The sequence below is a fragment of the Mytilus galloprovincialis genome, chromosome 2 (assembly GCF_965363235.1).
Source record: "Mytilus galloprovincialis chromosome 2, xbMytGall1.hap1.1, whole genome shotgun sequence".
In the NCBI taxonomy this organism is placed as follows: Eukaryota; Metazoa; Mollusca; class Bivalvia; order Mytilida; family Mytilidae; genus Mytilus; species Mytilus galloprovincialis.
Genome location: NC_134839.1, coordinates 1,319,636 through 1,337,905, shown reverse-complemented (window position 1 = coordinate 1,337,905; position 18,270 = coordinate 1,319,636). Strand labels below are relative to the sequence as shown.

The window sequence follows — 18,270 nt, the reverse complement described above, 5'->3', positions numbered from 1 at the left end:
TCATCATTATGTTTAAATGTATTTACAATGCTTAGTCTTTTTGATACTTATGTTAGTAGCATATTAATGTATGGGTGTGAAATATGGGGAGTACACAAATCTCCTATGATAGAAAAGGTCCATTTGGACTACTGCAAAATGTTATTAAGTGTCAAAAGAACGACCCCAAATGTGATGGTCTATTTTGAATTACAGTCAAACCTGATTAAACCGGACCCTGAATAAACCGGTTTCCTGTCCATTCCGGCCGAAAATGAAAGTCCCATATTTTTCCATTCAAAGTCTTTGTTAAAATACCCTTTGTAAACCGGACCCTGTGTATTCCGAATTCCGGTCTTATTATGAAGTCCCAATACTCTTAATTACATTAATTATTACCTGTCAAAACCGGTTTGTCTAATTAATATCAATGATCGATATGCAATCAAAACATATTTGTTGATACAATATAACTTTTCGTGATAATCAATTAGTCAGGTGTCAAACTGTGAACCTACAATCGTACAGTAGTGAGCTGTATTATTTATTAAAACATTATAAACGTGTCAATTAAACGAAAAGACACACCGAATATATATCTCGGATTGAACTTACGTTTTAACTTGGATAAACAAATTAAAATCGCGAAGTAAAAAGTTCACATCGTAATTTTGAAATCCTTGGTTCCTTGTTGTGAACCCCTAAACAAATGACCTTGATAATGAAAAACACCCGGATGACAACAATCAATGGATATTGTACACTGTACGACAACGTTTTGAAAGTGATGACATTACGTTTGATAATATTCTGGCTTTTTAATCGGCCATTCCAACATTTCAAATTATTGATCATGGGAGTAAATCGAAACTCTCGTCTTACAATCCAAACAACGCGAGCATTATGATGCAAATGCAAACAATGAAAAACGAAGTGAAAGTATTTTAATTTATCAGATATAATTTACAATCAGAGAGATTTTTTTCATGCAAAATGTCGGACGTCACAAGTCATTAACTTCCGGTCAAAACAGAAACCTGAATAAACCGGCTCACTGTCCAAACCGGCCCTTTTTCATGGTCCCGTAGCCGGCCGGTTTATACAGGTTTTACTGTAGGTAGATTTCCACTGCAGTATGAGCGTAATTATAGAATACTTAAATTTTGGTTCAAAATTTTAATTAGTGACAATTGTATATTAAGGTCTTGTTATAAAGAACTTGTGTTAAATTGTTCAAAATGTATGAATTGGGCAACATATGTTAAAAGATTGATATATAGTCTTGGTATGAATAATTTGTGGGATAATCAGTGGTTGTTAAATGTAGACAGCTCATATTTACCTTTGATAAGACAGCGTTTGTTTGATCAAGCTAACCAAGAGTTACAATTTTTATTAGATTCTTCTTCAAAGTGTAGATTATATAAGTATGTTGTAACAAATGTAGTTTTGCAATTTTATTTACAGAAATGCATTCCTGTACTTTTTCGTAAATGTATAACAAGGATTCGTTTGTCTTCACATAATCTTTGTATTGAAACTGGACGTCATGTTGGTACTAATAGAAATGAAAGAAATTGTATTTTTTGTGATTTAGGAGTAATAGAGGATGAATTTCATTTTATCCTTCAATGTAGTAGATATACTGATTTGCGAAAAAAATATATAAAAAATTATTACTGGTCTAGGCCATCAACTTTTAAATTAATAGAATTATTGTCAGGTGAAAACACAAAACAGCTTTGTAACTTGGGAAAGTTTATACATTTCTCTTTTAAATTAAGAAACAGTTTATTGTAATAAAAGATATTTTGTATTGATGAAACTTCTGACGTCACCTATTGTTTATTATACATATTGTTTATATTGTTTGTAATATGCCATATGTATACACTGTACATGTACTTGATTATACTGATGAGCCGTAAGGCTCAAAGTTAATAAAGAATTTGAATTTGAATTCTATTACTCATGTGTGAAATTGTTAATAACACCTGTCACCCATGACTTGATTATTGGCCAACCAGTGAAAATAGGTTGTGGTCAAGGGAGCTTTACAAGGTAATTTTTGATTGGTGAAAACAGAAGAAATCAGTGATCATGTGACCACATCCGCATGGAAACAATTTATGTTTTCAACGGTCACTTTGATTACTGATTTCAAGAAATAAACATCTATATTTACTAGAACTTTCTCTTGTTTTACACCAGGTAAGTTGAATTATATTTTTTGTATTTTTGTTTATTTAAATTAAAGAGTTTTAATTACTTTATATTTTTGAAAAAGCTAACTAAAGTTAAGATTCAGTTTATGAAATTCACTTAAATTAATTGTATATATTTTGTATAGATTTTATTTGTTTCCATTGAGATTAATTATTTTTGTGTTGGTTACGCTTAGGACGCGATGATTTTTATTTATGTAAACAATTGAGAAACGTTTCAAGAATTTATTTTATACAAATCTATTCTATGTTTAGAAATATATAGTTGATTTTAAAATAGTTATTTTCAAAAGATTAGAGAAAGTCCGGAAATATTTCATATTGTAACTTTAAGTTTTACAATGTCCAGGGGAGATAATTTGTAATTTATTTGCCGGGAGAAATGTCTTTTGTTGATAAAGCAATGATTATAGAGTTGAATCGAAAGCTAAATAACATAGACATGAAACCTTATTTTCTACTTTATTATTCTGTAAGTTGTGTTATTATATTTTGTATATAAATTGTATATTAAGTTCATAAAATAGGTTATGGTTAGTCCAAATAATTATGACGTTTTGCAAGGCTATTTTATTTTTTTTCTGGGACGCCTTCCTACGAAGATAATATACGAAGGCGTCCCAGAAAAAAAATTAAAATAGCCTTGCCAGACGTCATAATTATTTGGACTAGGTTATGGTAAGCGACACTTGTCCGCAGGATTTCAGTTTGTTTACAAAATTGTTTGAACATTTGAATTGACCTAAGAACTTATATTTAAATTGAACTTTGTTAATTTTATTATAATACACACATACACGGAACTCGTGACAGGAGTACATGTTTGTTGCTAAGCAACATGGGTATATTCTATATTTTAATATTTTGCAATAAGAGTAATTACTGTTTAAGAATTATGCAAAGTTATTTTACATACAAATTTATTCAGAATAAATTGTATTTGGTATTAGATTTTATGCGTTTAAATATTAAGATAGTATGGCAATGATTTTATTAATTTTAAAAGTTTATTGTTTCCATAGCAACAAATTATTATACAAAACATTTGAAATTAAATATCCTTTTTAGTTGAAATGATTCGGTTTATTTAACATATTGTATTATGCATTTACCTGTACGTAAAGTTTTGTAAAGCTGTTTCACTTGATAAAATAGAGTTTGGGCAAGTTTTGTTTAATTAGTTAAAATTTGCATAGAGTTATGTCCCTTAAATTAGTTCATTTGTGAAATTCTAAATTTATTATCAAGTGAGACTTGCTATTTTATTGTGTAAAATCTGTGGCACTTTGATTACTAATTTCAAGAAATAAACATCTATATTTACTAGAACTTTCTCTTGTTTTACACCAGGCGCTAAAAGTCATCAGACACAGCACAGAAAGTCAGTACGACAGAAGTAAGGACATAGATTTTACACTCACACAAAATGGTATGATTACTTTAGATTTTTATCTTGTTACAACAGTTTTATTTTATTTCTACTTCACTAAAATGTTAAGATAGTACATTTCATATATAAATTTAAATTCAACTTTATTTTTGTCCCTTGTGGAGAGATGTCCCATAAGCAATCCTACCACATCTTCCTAATTGTATATTTACTTTAAATAATGATGACTTTTTTTGTGTTAAAAATAGAATTAAAAGATATGTGTTTATTTGCTGTTAAAAGCAGCTATAATGCATTACAAAGAGGGATGTTATGAGTGTTTAAGGGTCTTTAAACAAAATTTATTGAGGTTAACTATCATATATATATTTTGAGATATTCCCTACATTTCTTTTTAAAACTTATATGTATGGTCTTACGATTGGTTAAATAATTGAACTGTGATATATCCCCTTTCCCGGTTAAGTTTCAATATTTTTATAACGTTTGTCCAAGTCTTTTTTTCTCGGAATTATGAGGTGTTTTTTTCAAATTCAATCTTTTGGAAACATAACTGAATACAATATTACCGTATGAAAACAATTTATTTATTATAACTATTGATCTATTGATTATGATTACACTTCCGCATTCATACAATATGAATAACAAAGGGCATGTGAAACGGTTATTGTTTTAGTGTACGGGGTATGTGGTAATTATGCCCCACCTACGATAGTAGAGGGGCAATATGTTTTCTGGTCTGTGCGTCCGTTCGTTCGTTCGTCCATCTGTCCCGCTCTAAGTTAAAGTTTTTGGTCATTGTAGTTTTTAATGAAGCTGAAGTCCAATTTACTTGAAACTTGGTACACATGTTCCTTATATTATAATCTTTCTAATTTTGAAGCCAAATTAGACTTGTGACCTCAATTTCACGGTCCACTGAACATAGAAAATGAAAGTGCGAGTTTCAGGTTAAAGTTTTTTGTCAAGGTAGTTTTTGATGAAGTTGAAGTCCAATCAACTTGAAACTTAGTACACATGTTCCTTATGGTATGATCTTTCTCATTTCAATGCCAAATTAGATTTTATTACCCAATTTCACGGTCCATTGAACATGGAAAATGATAGTGCGAGTAAGGCATCCGTGTACTTTGGACACATTCATGTTATTTGCCGGGGTGAAATGGTGTATATATATACAAGAATGCAATCAAAACTATAAGTCGAAAAGAGACAGAAAAAAAGTTGTTCAAACGAAAAGAAAAAGCAATAACAGGAGATAAACAGTCCAGAAGCTGAGGTCTCTGGTCGTTTATATAAAGGAACGCCTGTGAACCATGCACCATAAACCAAAATATTTAGAATGGGCTTTCTGTTTAGTGACACTTGTTGTCTTACTCCTGTTAAAATCTGTTGATGAAATGTATCATCACGCTGAAGTAGACTAATACTATCTCTTAGTAACCCTTATTCATTATACACATCGAAATATATCGTCGCAATATAGGCTTTAACATATGATTTCCCTTCCATAACTTGATTTGTCCTCTCTTCATTGAAATTTATGCAGTGGAAAGTTTAGGGAATGGAAACCTATTGAGTTTTTGGTCAATGGCCAATGCCTAAGGTCGCTGGTACTAAAATTAAGTTATATTAAATGATTTCTGATGATAAAATTGAGAATGGAAATGGGGAATGTGCCAAAGAGACAACAACCCGACCATAGAAAAAAACAACAGCAGAAGGTCACCAGCAAGTCTTCAATGTAGCGAGAAATTCCCGCACCCGGAGGTGTCCTTTAGCTGGCCCCTAAACAAATATATACTAGTTCAGTGATAATGAACGCCATACTAATTTCCAAATTGTACACAAGAAAATTAAAATAATACAAGACTAACAAAGGCCAGAGGCTCCTGACTATATATACATTTAACTTGAGTTAACTTTGTTGGTTTGAAAGGAAACTTATATATGTGAACTAAAAAAGGAAAGGGAATAGATCAATTATAGGTATATGGCCAAGGTCAGTAGGTTAAATGCCAATGAGACAGTAGATGAAAATAGATGTTCATAGTTTATAGTATGAAATTCTTTAAAAAAAATTGTTTCAACTATGGCATTTAGTTGTCAAATACATGTTTATGGAACATGTGCTTCAGACCTAGAATAACCGTAAGCCAAATAATACCAAGGGCCCAGGAAGTTTCTGTATAAATCTCTTTAGATACAGAGTTTTTTTTTAAATTGTCAGCAATATAGTTATCTGGCATCTTTTTAGGACCCTACAGACAACAAGACATGACTCTTATTATAGCTTCTCCCAATTTATATTCGATTTGGGGAGCATCTGTTAACAGTGTTCACTTTTTTAGTAATCAATGCATGGTATAAAAGCAATTCGTCAGATTTAAAAAAAAAAATCGTTTTGAACTTCAACATATATATATATATCTATTTTAAAAAATAACGACGATGCCCTGTTTTATATGTCATAAATCTTCTGAATCAATTCTTGAAAGACATATAAAATAGCTAGATTTTCAAACGGAAAAAATAAACTGTTAAAGTAAATATAGTAAGAGATTGACAGTGATTTAATAAAAAGTTTTATATATTTTGCTCCGTTGATCTGATAAATTAGACATTTAGTCGATATTGAAATTGATGTAAATAGGTTTATCTTTTCAAATTCATGTATTAAAATACATTTTTATACATGTTTGTTCATGTCATAACTTGAAGGTGTTTTTTTTTGTGTTTATAAAAAATCCTATATTATGTGCATCACTTGACCAAAATAAAGAAAAGAGTACTTATACATGTAACAGGACTGCTAGTATATCTATATTAACAACTTTAGTGACAATTTTGTGATATTAAATCAAGATAACGTGAATTTAGTTACCAAACACAAAGCGGCCTAAGGGAGCTACCATTTGATTTTTATGGGGGGGCTAGGATGAAATTTGAAAAAAATAGGCAGGACAGGAGTTTTGAGTAAAAAAAAAGGCAGGATGAGACACTTGAAAAAAAATAAAAGTCAGGACGACAATTTAGGTAAAAAAAAGTCTGGATAAACTAAAAAAAAAAAGGCAGGACCGAACAGAGTGAAAAATAAAAAGGCAGGACAGAGATTACAGCAAAAAAAAAATGCAGGACAACATTTTTCATCCTAGCCCCCCATAAAAATCAAATGGTAGCTCCCTAATAAACTTATCTACATTCTTGTTGTTCAACATCCAGTTGATTTAAGGAATTTTCGTACTGTTTTGCATTTGTATGTGTATGAACTGATACCATTTCAAAATAAACGGGATTTGTTCATCAGTGTGATATAGCTTTCGGCAATGAGTGCTTTCGTACGAACAATTATTTATATTACATGTATTTGTAGGCTGACCAACTAAATGAAGAACAAATTGCAGGTATGAAAACTCATTTCTATATGATATTAGAAATTTAATATCTACAGTATAATACCTACCTTCTCTTTAAAATACTACTATTATTATGCATGTATGTTAATTACAATAATTGAAACTAACAGTGCCCTCCTTGATCGAATTGTTTTTCAACTTATTTGGCGCACAATGTTTCCAAAGCCTGTTCAAGGACAATTAAAACTGGGATACATCAAGAACGCGATAATTTATTTTTTCCTATTGTCAACTTCCTATTTTTGAGAAGTAAACACCCAACCTTGGTGAACGTATTTCAGGCAAAACAATACTAACGCTTGTTTTCATTTTGATGATTTAACCAAACAGAGATAAACACTTAACTCAAAAATTACTTCAGCTGGATAAGAGGAAGAATGACTTAAATTGTAATTCTACAAAATTTTCCTTATTTTTTGTTTTGTTTTGTTAGTTGTATGCATCTGTGCTTGGATGCAAATTCCTCTTGCCTTTTCCTCTAACAAATATTATAAAGTACGTTGTGTGAAATATTTATAAGCATAATATTTTCCGTTGTAATATAAATTTCGTATATCCTCACCAATGTGTTTTTCTCATTATTGATATTTCTGCTTTATACATGCGCTTTTTATTTTACAGAATTTAAGGAGGCTTTCAGTCTCTTTGACAAAGATGGTGACGGTACCATTACCACAAAAGAACTTGGAACTGTCATGAGATCTTTGGGACAAAATCCTACAGAGGCTGAACTACAGGACATGATCAATGAAGTCGACGCTGATGGTAAGTTTACCTACAGATGAAAAGATATATTATGTGTATACCGTATAATACATGTTTCTTTCCTCGAAACCTTAGTTCCATTATATGTGGTCATCGCTGTGTTGTTTGTCGTTCTTTGACATATTGTTTTTGATTATCTTTTTTTTTTATATATAAAACATATCTTCTTACTTTGTGTATACATGTTCAAAGAAGGGACATTATGACTATCACAGTGACAAATGTCAACATTTGCAATACCAACATAATTCTTACTATACGATTTTAGGGATGCAGAGAGTTAATCTAATTATATGATATAATTCGCTTTGCAAACTACCTTGCTATTCCTCGGATTTCTTTGTACAATGGATAATTGCTATGGTAGGTTACTAGTATCTTCAGATTTTTCCCAAGTTACATACATATTTGTGCAGTTTTGAGAAGGTTTCGAACACGAGACAATTGATGAATATCTATGTTAGTCTTTCGCAAGGTACTTGTGTATTCAGAGTACTTTTCACATTGTGTTACAACCAACAACAAAAAACAAACCAACACTTTCTCATTCTTTTTTTCCCCTTTTTTCTCAAGGTAATGGCACGATAGATTTCCCAGAATTCCTTACTATGATGGCCCGAAAAATGAAAGACACAGATTCCGAGGAAGAAATCAGAGAAGCATTCAGAGTATTTGATAAGGACGGCAATGGTTTTATAAGTGCAGCTGAACTTCGTCACGTGATGACAAATCTCGGAGAAAAATTGACAGACGAAGAGGTAGACGAGATGATACGAGAGGCTGACATAGACGGCGATGGACAAGTTAATTATGAGGGTATGTTTTATTTTTCAAGGAATGTAAAATTGAGAATGGAAATGGGGAATGTGTCTGTTTAGGATTGAGATCATATAAGACCGTTTTCAGACATACCAACTACTTTCTAAGTTTTAAAACTGCTTCGTCAAAAACAAAAACAAAAATAAATCGTTGATGCACTTATTCATTACTTTCCCCGTGCGAGTATCTTTATCACATATATCGCCATGAACACAAAAAAATAACTCAAATGATGTCATGGCAACATTTTAAGGAGTTGATGGCCAATCACTAATATAAATTTGTTAATGAGTGTCCAGAGATGACTCATGATGCATGTGCATACCCTTCTTAAAATACCCAACACAATTTATTTTGGTATCTGTATACTAAAGTATCTCCTTCATAGTAAACACGAATTACCACTACACATAGTATTGTTTATTTTAAGGAACGTATACACAGATTTGAAGGTATAACAGTGAAAGGAGGCAGTGCAATGTAACATAAAATAGCCATTCACTGTATATGCATAAGGCATTGGAATATGCATTTTTATTTCATGTAAACGCTTTACACAATATCTTTGTTATTTAACATTGCGCCCTATCAAGGATAAATACAACAAAAAATGTCAAAACACGTGCTTTATGTTTCAAAACAATAACATACATTAGATATTATTTTTTTAGCCAAAATTAATGTTAATATTTCATATGATGTATATTATTCACGTATTGTGAAATACTATATTTCTCTTTCCTTTTTTTGCAGAATTTGTGAAAATGATGATGTCGAAATGAGGGAAATTAGATATGATATACAAAAACAATAAACAAATTTTAAATAATATATTTATAGAATAAAACAGCATGTGTTCAAATTTTAAAATTTGAGAAATTTGGATATTCCTATTAATTCTAATGTTTCAGTAGTCTCTATTACTAAAAGAAATGATTATTTAAAATTTGAATTTGATCACCACAACAAGAAATCATACAGAAGTACCATCAATAAGATATATGCTAGAAAATATTTCTTTTTTCAGTTTCATGTAATTGCATACATGTACATGATTACTATCATTTGTAATATATAAAATGTTTATATGAGTTTTTAAGCACTCTTGTGTATATCGTAGTGGTTATTTCCACTAGTGAAGTAAGCCGGAGTGCCCGGAGAAACCACTGACTTTTAGAAGTATAACTGGCAATCCAAGTCAATTAAGATTGGCGTCGAACGCACCAGTCATGTAAGACAGTTGAGCACAACTGGTGTCTATTGTATACAGTTTATGTAAAGTTTTGGCAGTTCTGTTTATATCCTTTTGGTTATGTTCATTTGTACGTTGTACATGTTTGGTTTTTATACATTTTTTCTAGTCTGTTCCTGAGTTACTTCCTAAATCCCTAACAATACAAAGAAATAAGCAATCATGTGGCTTCATCAGGTCGTCGCATTACTTCCCCTTATACCATACAATTTGATATGTTATATGGTTGAAGAGCGTGAGTTTGGCAATTGTAATGAGATGGATAATATTGTTAACCTGCGAATAAAAAAAATATGAGAATGAAAATTGGTATTGTGTCAAAGATACAAAAACCTGACCAAATAGCAGAAAACAGCCGAAGACCACCAATGGGTCTTCAACAAAGCGGGAAAATCCTGCAGCCGGAGGCGGACTTCAGCTGGCACTTAAACAAATATGTGTACTAGTTCACTGAAAATGACATCATACTAGACCCCAAAACATATAAATGAACTAAAATTTAAAAAAAAACCATGCAGGATTTACAAAGGCCAGAGGCTCCTGACTTTGAAAGTATGCCTTATTAGTTTGAAAACGTCGACACCCAACTACATGATGTGGGAGAAATTGTGTGTTAAATAATAGAAATGACAAAAAAAAAAAAAAAAAATAGAGTGTCTACTTTTCGGAATGATACCGTTTGTGGTCAGCAAGAATACATCTTTATTGTGCGTCGATATCACATGTTCTTAAATCCTAGTGTAAATACAAAACAGACAAATGTCGTAGATGTTGGAAACCAAAGGTCACCAAATGGCCTTCAAAATTGGACATATGAAAAAGGTCGTTGCAAAAGATAAAACAATTTAAACGATATGTTTAACGGCATGATTTGCGTACGAAAAACAAAAAAATGGTTGTGGTATCTAGCAACAAACAACAACCATTGAACTTCAAGCTCCTGACATAGAACATTCACATATTATACAAACTTTGGCGGGTTAAAACGATTGTAGACACAAAACTAGCAGCTTACCTTGGATGGTGCTTTCAAATAAGCAACATAAGAACGAACTATAAAAATTAGTTGAAGAGTACTCGCAGTTACTAAACGTCGGTTCCAAGGCAATAACAACTAAATTAACAAATCATGTATTGAAGACAAATTATCAGTCAGTACACGTCCAATGGGTTTAGTGTGAAGACTTCATAAACAGTCGAGGAAAACATGACCTTGCACAATGCGAAAAAAAATCCTTTACCGGATGACGAAATGTATGTTTTAATATTAAATAATTACAATTACAAGTATGTTTCATTATAATACGTTATTCTGATTGGCTAACTGCACATCTCGCGTTATTCCTTAGTCAATTGCATTACACAATAAAATTTATCATTTATGATGACACGAGGTCCCACAATAAAGTGCACAAGTAAATTCAATAAAAACTTGATAAAAATCGTGTTATCATGATCCTAGCTAAAAAATGTAATTATAAGTATTAAATGCTTCTTTTTGTAACTTCATAGGGTTGTAAAAGCGTTGACCGTGCGCACATTTTTAGAATGAAGCGCTTCCGCGCTTCATACAAAATGCACTTCGGTCAACGCTTTTACACCCCAATAAAGTTACAAAAAGAAGCATTCAATTCTCAAATATATCAAACATAAAATTGATAACTTTTTTTAAATAAGTTATCATCGAATCGGATAAGCTTACATGGATCGTATCTAAATTTATGGGTCAAAAACAAAATCACCGTAAAAAAAAATTATGATATCCCATTAGTAATAACAGTTTTCTACATGTACAATTTAATTTAAGAACTAAATCGTCGTATCTTTGAAAAAAAATGTAAAGGTTTTGAGTAATTTGTGGTAACGAAATCCCTGACCTTATGATCTAACAGTGATACATTGCTAAGGCAGCAACCATTTGATTTTCTGGGGGGGGGGGGGGGGGCTATGTTTTTTTTTCTGTGCAAACTTTTTTTTTCGCCTTTGGCGAAGAACAATCTATTTTTTTAGCGACAAACCGAAAACAATTTTTTTCTTTCAATTTTAGCATTACATATAGTGGCAGCTGAGGGTGAAACAAACATTTTTTTTCTCAGGGTCCAAAACAAATTAGTTTTTTCACCAAAACCTGGAAACAAACTTTTTTTCCAAAAAAAAACCATAGCCCCCACCAGAAAATCAAATGGTTGATGCCTAACGTTGAACCGTTCATCAAAACTACAGATAAGAAAAAACGAACGACTAGACGAGTTGATGTATATAAACTCTGTAAGATGGACCAAATTGAAGAAAAAAAGAAAGAAGAAAAACAATGTTTGATATATGGTTTCACGTGTGAAATCAACATTAATATCTGAATCTAGGATAGGACAATTATTTCTGTTTTTTACGCGATATCATAAACGTCGCTGCAAATAAAATCAAATTCTGATAACTGCGGTAATTCTTTACAAAATCTTACCTATATTTTAGGTCCTTTTTTTGTTGCGATATATCTCTTCAACTGTTTCGGTTCTTATACATCCTTAGCTTTTAAATATTCGGCTTTGAGCGTTCCTGATGGAGGTAGACCCAGAAAAGAGCTTCGGGCGCATGCAATTTATAACGCGTTGTTTTCATTTTCTACAACACTCTTTGTTGTTCATCTAAAGTTCAAAGTTGAAAACTGTATAAAATTTAACATTTTTTTTTTCACGTGCATTATTTATCATCATCGGTATTCATCTGTGTTGAAACTTGCAATCTTATAATATCAAATGTTTATAAAATCTCTCTTATTATATATTGTAATTGTTCTTGGCAAAAGAAGGGGGAACAAAAACAAATGTTTTGGTTGAAGTTCAGTCCACGTTTTTGGGATACGATTGCTTTCAAGCAATCTGTAGACTTTTACCGTTGACTCAGGGCTGCATTCCCTCACGTCAACCGTTTTATTCTAAACATTCAGCAACATCTCAAATTCTTATTATTGTCTTGCTTTAAAAGGTGAAAACAAGCAAAAGGATTGAACATAAACAACTTTCCTGTAATGTTCTTCTCATAATCTTCATGTTTGATATTTCCCTTGACTTATTTGCGTGTTTTTAACAACACGGAAAATAAGAATTAAGCAGTATTTATATTTAGTGTTTTTATAAATTTAGAAACACGTCAGAGGGAATTCCCCAGTTTTGATAAATGCGAGAGTTCTCTGAATTCCGATAATTCTATTTCTGTCATATATAAAGAACTGAAGTGGAGTTTTTCTATATTTTACTGTTATGAAACTGATATTTGATACTGTACTATCATAAAGAAATGGAGAACCATTCATCATATCATTTAATAAACGTTTTTGTTCCAAATCGCAAGTCGCGGGTTTGTTTATGTATTAATGCGCATGCGTATAGTTTTCTTGATTTCAAGGGGTATCAGATTGAGTGGTTGCTCTGGATTTCCCGCTTCATTGATTAATTTGAAACTCATGGGATTATTTCTATGTCTGTCTGCTATTGAGGGTTATTGTTGTTGCATAATTTTAAATCGTATGCATCATTTAAATTATAAAAATAAATGTCCACATCGTAACGGGTTTACCTATAACACCCCTTCAGCCGAAATGGAGTCTTCCATATTATCGTTTCGAGTTCTCTCCCTTCCGGAAGTATTTTCCGTCAAAATTGAAATACAGTACGACTCGTCAAGAAAAATTAACTCGTTAGATGTCGATAAACGTCGTATTATATTAAGAACGATCTCAATTTAAACAGAGGAGTGTGTACGGAAAGGAGTCATGCCCACTGACCCAAAGGAAGTTAATATTTAAAGAGTTAGAAATGGGGTTCCTCCTAGAATTAACGGTGATAAGATACGAAGTGAAATACCTTCTCTCATTCTCAGTGACTGCTGTGGAAAGTAAACTTGGAATTGATAGTACAAAAATAAAACACAATAAGTACGTTGCTCATACACTTGTATGGTATTGTATCCGGGATTTGGCCATTTTTAAAGTTGAGTGACTATTCTGATTGTTACATTTTGCATGTGCAGTTGAATTAGTTTTGAAAATAAATAATACTATCCAGCTGTACCAGGGCTGCCAAAAATGTGCGAGACTCACGCATGTTCATGCTTTTTGCGGCAGTATCCTTTGATCTATTTTTCCCCTCTTTGATCTTTTAAATTTTGGCCAAATCTCACGCATTTGATTAATGAAAAGTTGGCAGAACTGCTATACATGTGTCAATGAAAACTATGGCAATCGTATCCCTCAGAGCATTCTGCTCTTTGATTTACCAATACCTTTTATCAAAATTTGTCCAGACTTGAAAATTAATGTCATTTATTCAATTTTTGTTGTTTTCTGTTATAAACGGTGTAACAGTTAACATCACAATTTTATTCTAAATTATCACCGTTTATGAATGTAATTTCATGGTTGATTTAATATACTCAAATTCTTTAAATTGAATTGAATAATTAAAAGAACTTGTGCAAGTAACTAACCCTCACAACGAATTTTGGTTTTAAAATACACATAATTTGAATTTAGGTCGTTATCATCAGACGGTTTTAAAATGGTAGGTGATTTCTCAATTTATTTTTCAAGATATTGATCTAATCACGAAGATACAAACATTATATGTTGACTTTATTCTGATCTTTTTTATAAATTAATTCATAAATACTCATTTCAATTACTAATATTACAGTTGTTAAGTAATATAAGAGCCGGTGAATATGTTTATTCATGTTTCATTTTGACGATAGGGGTTTTTATATTTATAACTCATTGTGCTTCTTATAACATAACATAACATGAACAGTAGCATTTATTTGTATTCAATAGAGTTTTTAGGCCATATAACATAAAATGTTAAATGCCGTCAGCAATCTACCGTTTATAACAGTATAATAAGAAAGACATAAGCAGAAATCACTCCGGTTTTTCGTGGGGTCCGTTTTGTAAGGTCTTCACGGCGTTTTCCTGAGTTTTGTTTTTGGACGTCATTTTTCGTTTTTTGACATGGCGTTTTCAGAGTTTCTTGACTTATGAGTTCGGTTCCTCCCCTTGGTATCTTCGGCCTTATTAAGGTCTTTCCTTTTTCTATAAGGAAAGACCTTACTGTATTTCTTCTGATTATTATTTTTTTTCTTCCGACTAATTTTCTTTCCTTCGCTAACTTTTTGTTTCACAAGATGTCACTTAGATATTTTGTATATGATATCGAAGAGTTAATACGCTTTTGAAACTGACACCGCGTAACAAAAATCTTTTCCATGTAAGAGTTATCTCCCCGAACACTGTTTTTCTTGTTATCACTTATATGTCGCAACCGTATAAGAAACCGACAAATTTATTTTACCAAATTGCTCGTAATATCCTCAGAATGAAATGAATAATTTTAGTCGAAGCTATCCGGAGACTCCATATGAGAGTTATCCCCTTTTGTATATGATATAACTGATTTGCATTTCTAACTGGTAAACGATAAGTGACATAGGCCTAGGGTCTTTTGATTTGAGGTCCTTGGTTCAAAAAAATGAAAATGAGGTCACAGGTCAAGGTCATGTTCAAAATTTTGACTTCGGTTTGTTATCGCTCATTTTCAGAAATCTTATAAGATATCGACAAAATATTTTCACACAATTGTTAGTCGCGACATGAAGTTACACATAAATTTTAGTCAAAAGGGTACGTAAACATTTGATGTTTTTTTTTTTTAATTTTTATTATTTTCAAGATTTACAACAAATACAACACATCAAACATACATACAGTAATATTAGCGATAGATTTGAATATGTATTTATTTATGACAATAAACATTGTTGTAAATTAATTTTTTCTATTTATATGAAAAAAAAAGAAGCAAGAAAATACAGAAGAAAATATAATTAGAGTTAAATGTTTATGTACCACTGTGTGGCACTTGAGAATTTTAAAGAATTTTATAAAAAAAAAAAGAAAAAAAAAGGAAGAGGTTAAAAAAATATCCTGTAAGATTTTCAGTACATAATAATTGTGCTATTAGATACAATAATATTTTATGTTAGTTTTGACAATAAATATAGATTGTAAAAACAAATGACAAATTGAATTATAAAAATAATACTTTAAATGCATTCCACATGGTATCAAAGTGTTTTTGTCTCTTATTTTTGACTGCCATTATTTTTTCTAAATTGTACATATATTTTAACTTTTCTTTAATGGCACTGACTGAAAGATCTTTTGAAAAACATCTACTGTTGTATATATATTGTTTCATGTATAGAAAAATCAAATTATATGGGTCACCTTTTCGAACTTTTGATATATCTCCAAAAATAAAATTCAACTTATTCAATGGCAGGCTTACCCCACCAGATAAGAACCAATAATCTACATCTTGTAAAAAATTTTGGATAATCTCACAATTCCACAGAATATGTTCAACAGTTTCATCTTCTAATTTACAAAAAGTACATTGAGGGTTATCGATAAGTTTGATTTTACATAAAAATTTATTTGTGGCAAGAATTCTATGGTTGATTCTGTACTGAAGCCACTGTAGTTTTGTATTGACAGTGACTGTAAAAGGTAGTTTGAATATATGTTTCCAAATAAGATCTTCACCTAATATTTCACTCCACTTCAGTTGTCCTGTTGGAGTCACCTTGTTACTTATGAGTATTTTGTACATATCTTTAGTACCTTTTCTACTTTTAAAAAAGACTTGTAAGCAAGCTGGAATAAATGGACAACATAACTTATATGAACCTTTTTTGTAATTGTTTGCTGCTTTTTTAATAGCAGAAATAACACTCATGTAATTCAGAAAATTTACATTGATATCATAACATTGCTGTAACAATTCTAATGAAATAAAACATCCATGTTCATCTATTACATCATTAACATATTGTAAACCATGATTAAACCAATGTTGATAAAAAACAGGTTTATTACCAATTCTGATCATATTGTTAAACCAAATAGGACTTGATAAAAAATATTCATAGTCCATATTTCTTTCTTTATCAGTAATCATTTCCCATGCTCTGAATACATCTTTCCAAAAACTGTTTTTGATATATAAACTAGCTTGTTTGATATACTGAACACCACAATTAAAAAGTTTATTTTTATCAATATCAGACATCAAAATACTTTGCCACTTATTATCTCTCTGAAAAATCCTTCTTATCCATGATGATTTTCATGAGTGCCATGGTAAAACTATAAAGATCTATCATTTTTAATCCTCCCTCCAAATATTCTTTAATCAATATGTCCTTCTTCACTCTATGAATAGGAGAATTCCATACAAAAGAATAAAAAATGTCATTAATTTTTTGGAATACACTGTTTGAAGGATTAGGCAAAGACGTAATAAGGTGGTTTAAAATAGGTAAAACAAGAGTTTTTATCACAGTTATTCTACCTATTACTGTAAGGTTTCTTTTTGACCATTGTTTTATTATGTTCTTAATCTGTATAATTTTATCATTATAGTTGATGTTGACAATATTGTCCAAGTCCACATCAAAATTTATCCCAAGTAGTTTAAAAGTTGTCTCCCCCCATGAAAGGTTAACGTCGGGACATAAAATTTCCTTGCTATACTTTTTACTTCCAAACCAAATTACTTGTGTTTTCTCAAAATTTATATTTAAACCAGATAAGGATTCATATAAAGATTTTTCACTACCATCTAAAATCAATGAAGTGTCATCGGCAAACTGTGACAACTTATGCTCAACTTGAGTTACTTCAATACCACTAATTTCCTTATTTCCTCTTATCTTTAGTGCAAGAATCTCAGCACAAAGGATGAAAAGATAAGGTGAAAGGGGGGTCACCTTGTCGGCAGCCTCGACCTATGTTAAAAAATTCAGAAAGATTACCCCCTTGTATAACTGCAGACTTGATATTATTATAAAAAGCTTTTATCCAGTTGATAATTGATTCCCCAAAATTAAAGAACTCTAAAACATTTAGCAAAAAATCCCAAGAAATAGAATCAAAAGCCTTTTCGAAATCAATTAACAACAAGAGTCCAGGTATTTCGTGATCTTCTGTGTATTGCATGATATCATATAAAAGCCTTATATTTTCTCCTATGTACCTCCCACTGATAAAACCAGTCTGATCAAGATTAATAAGTTTGTCAAGGACAGTCTTAAATCTGTTTGCAATTACTGCTGACCCAATTTTATAGACAGTGTTTAAAAGTGAAATAGGACGCCAATTTTTCAAAAAATGACGTGGTTTATTTCCTTTTGGCAGGCAAGTAATAATTCCTTGCTTTTGTGTTACTGACAATTCTCCCTGTTCTGAACCATAATTTAAAGATTCAACCACAAAAAAATGGAGATCTTTCCAAAAAAATTTAAAAAATTCAGTAGAAAAGCCATCAGAGCCAGGAGTTTTATTATTTTTCAAATTTTTAAACATTT

General features: G+C 31.2%; 2 protein-coding genes across 2 annotated transcripts in view; one reads left to right on the top strand and one right to left on the bottom strand.

Annotated features, from left to right (window-relative positions):
* The window catches only part of LOC143062649 (polypeptide N-acetylgalactosaminyltransferase 5-like), a 51,827-nt gene that overhangs the window by 22,493 nt on the left and 11,064 nt on the right, over window positions 1–18,270 (bottom strand). The window lies entirely within an intron of this gene.
* Window positions 3,480–9,494, top strand: LOC143062650 (calmodulin-alpha). The gene is made up of 5 exons (XM_076234337.1): window positions 3,480–3,633; window positions 6,971–7,001; window positions 7,635–7,778; window positions 8,352–8,594; window positions 9,351–9,494. The coding sequence occupies exons 1-5, from the start codon at window positions 3,631–3,633 to the stop codon at window positions 9,377–9,379; spliced, it is 450 nt and encodes a 149-aa protein (XP_076090452.1). The 5' UTR covers window positions 3,480–3,630; the 3' UTR covers window positions 9,380–9,494.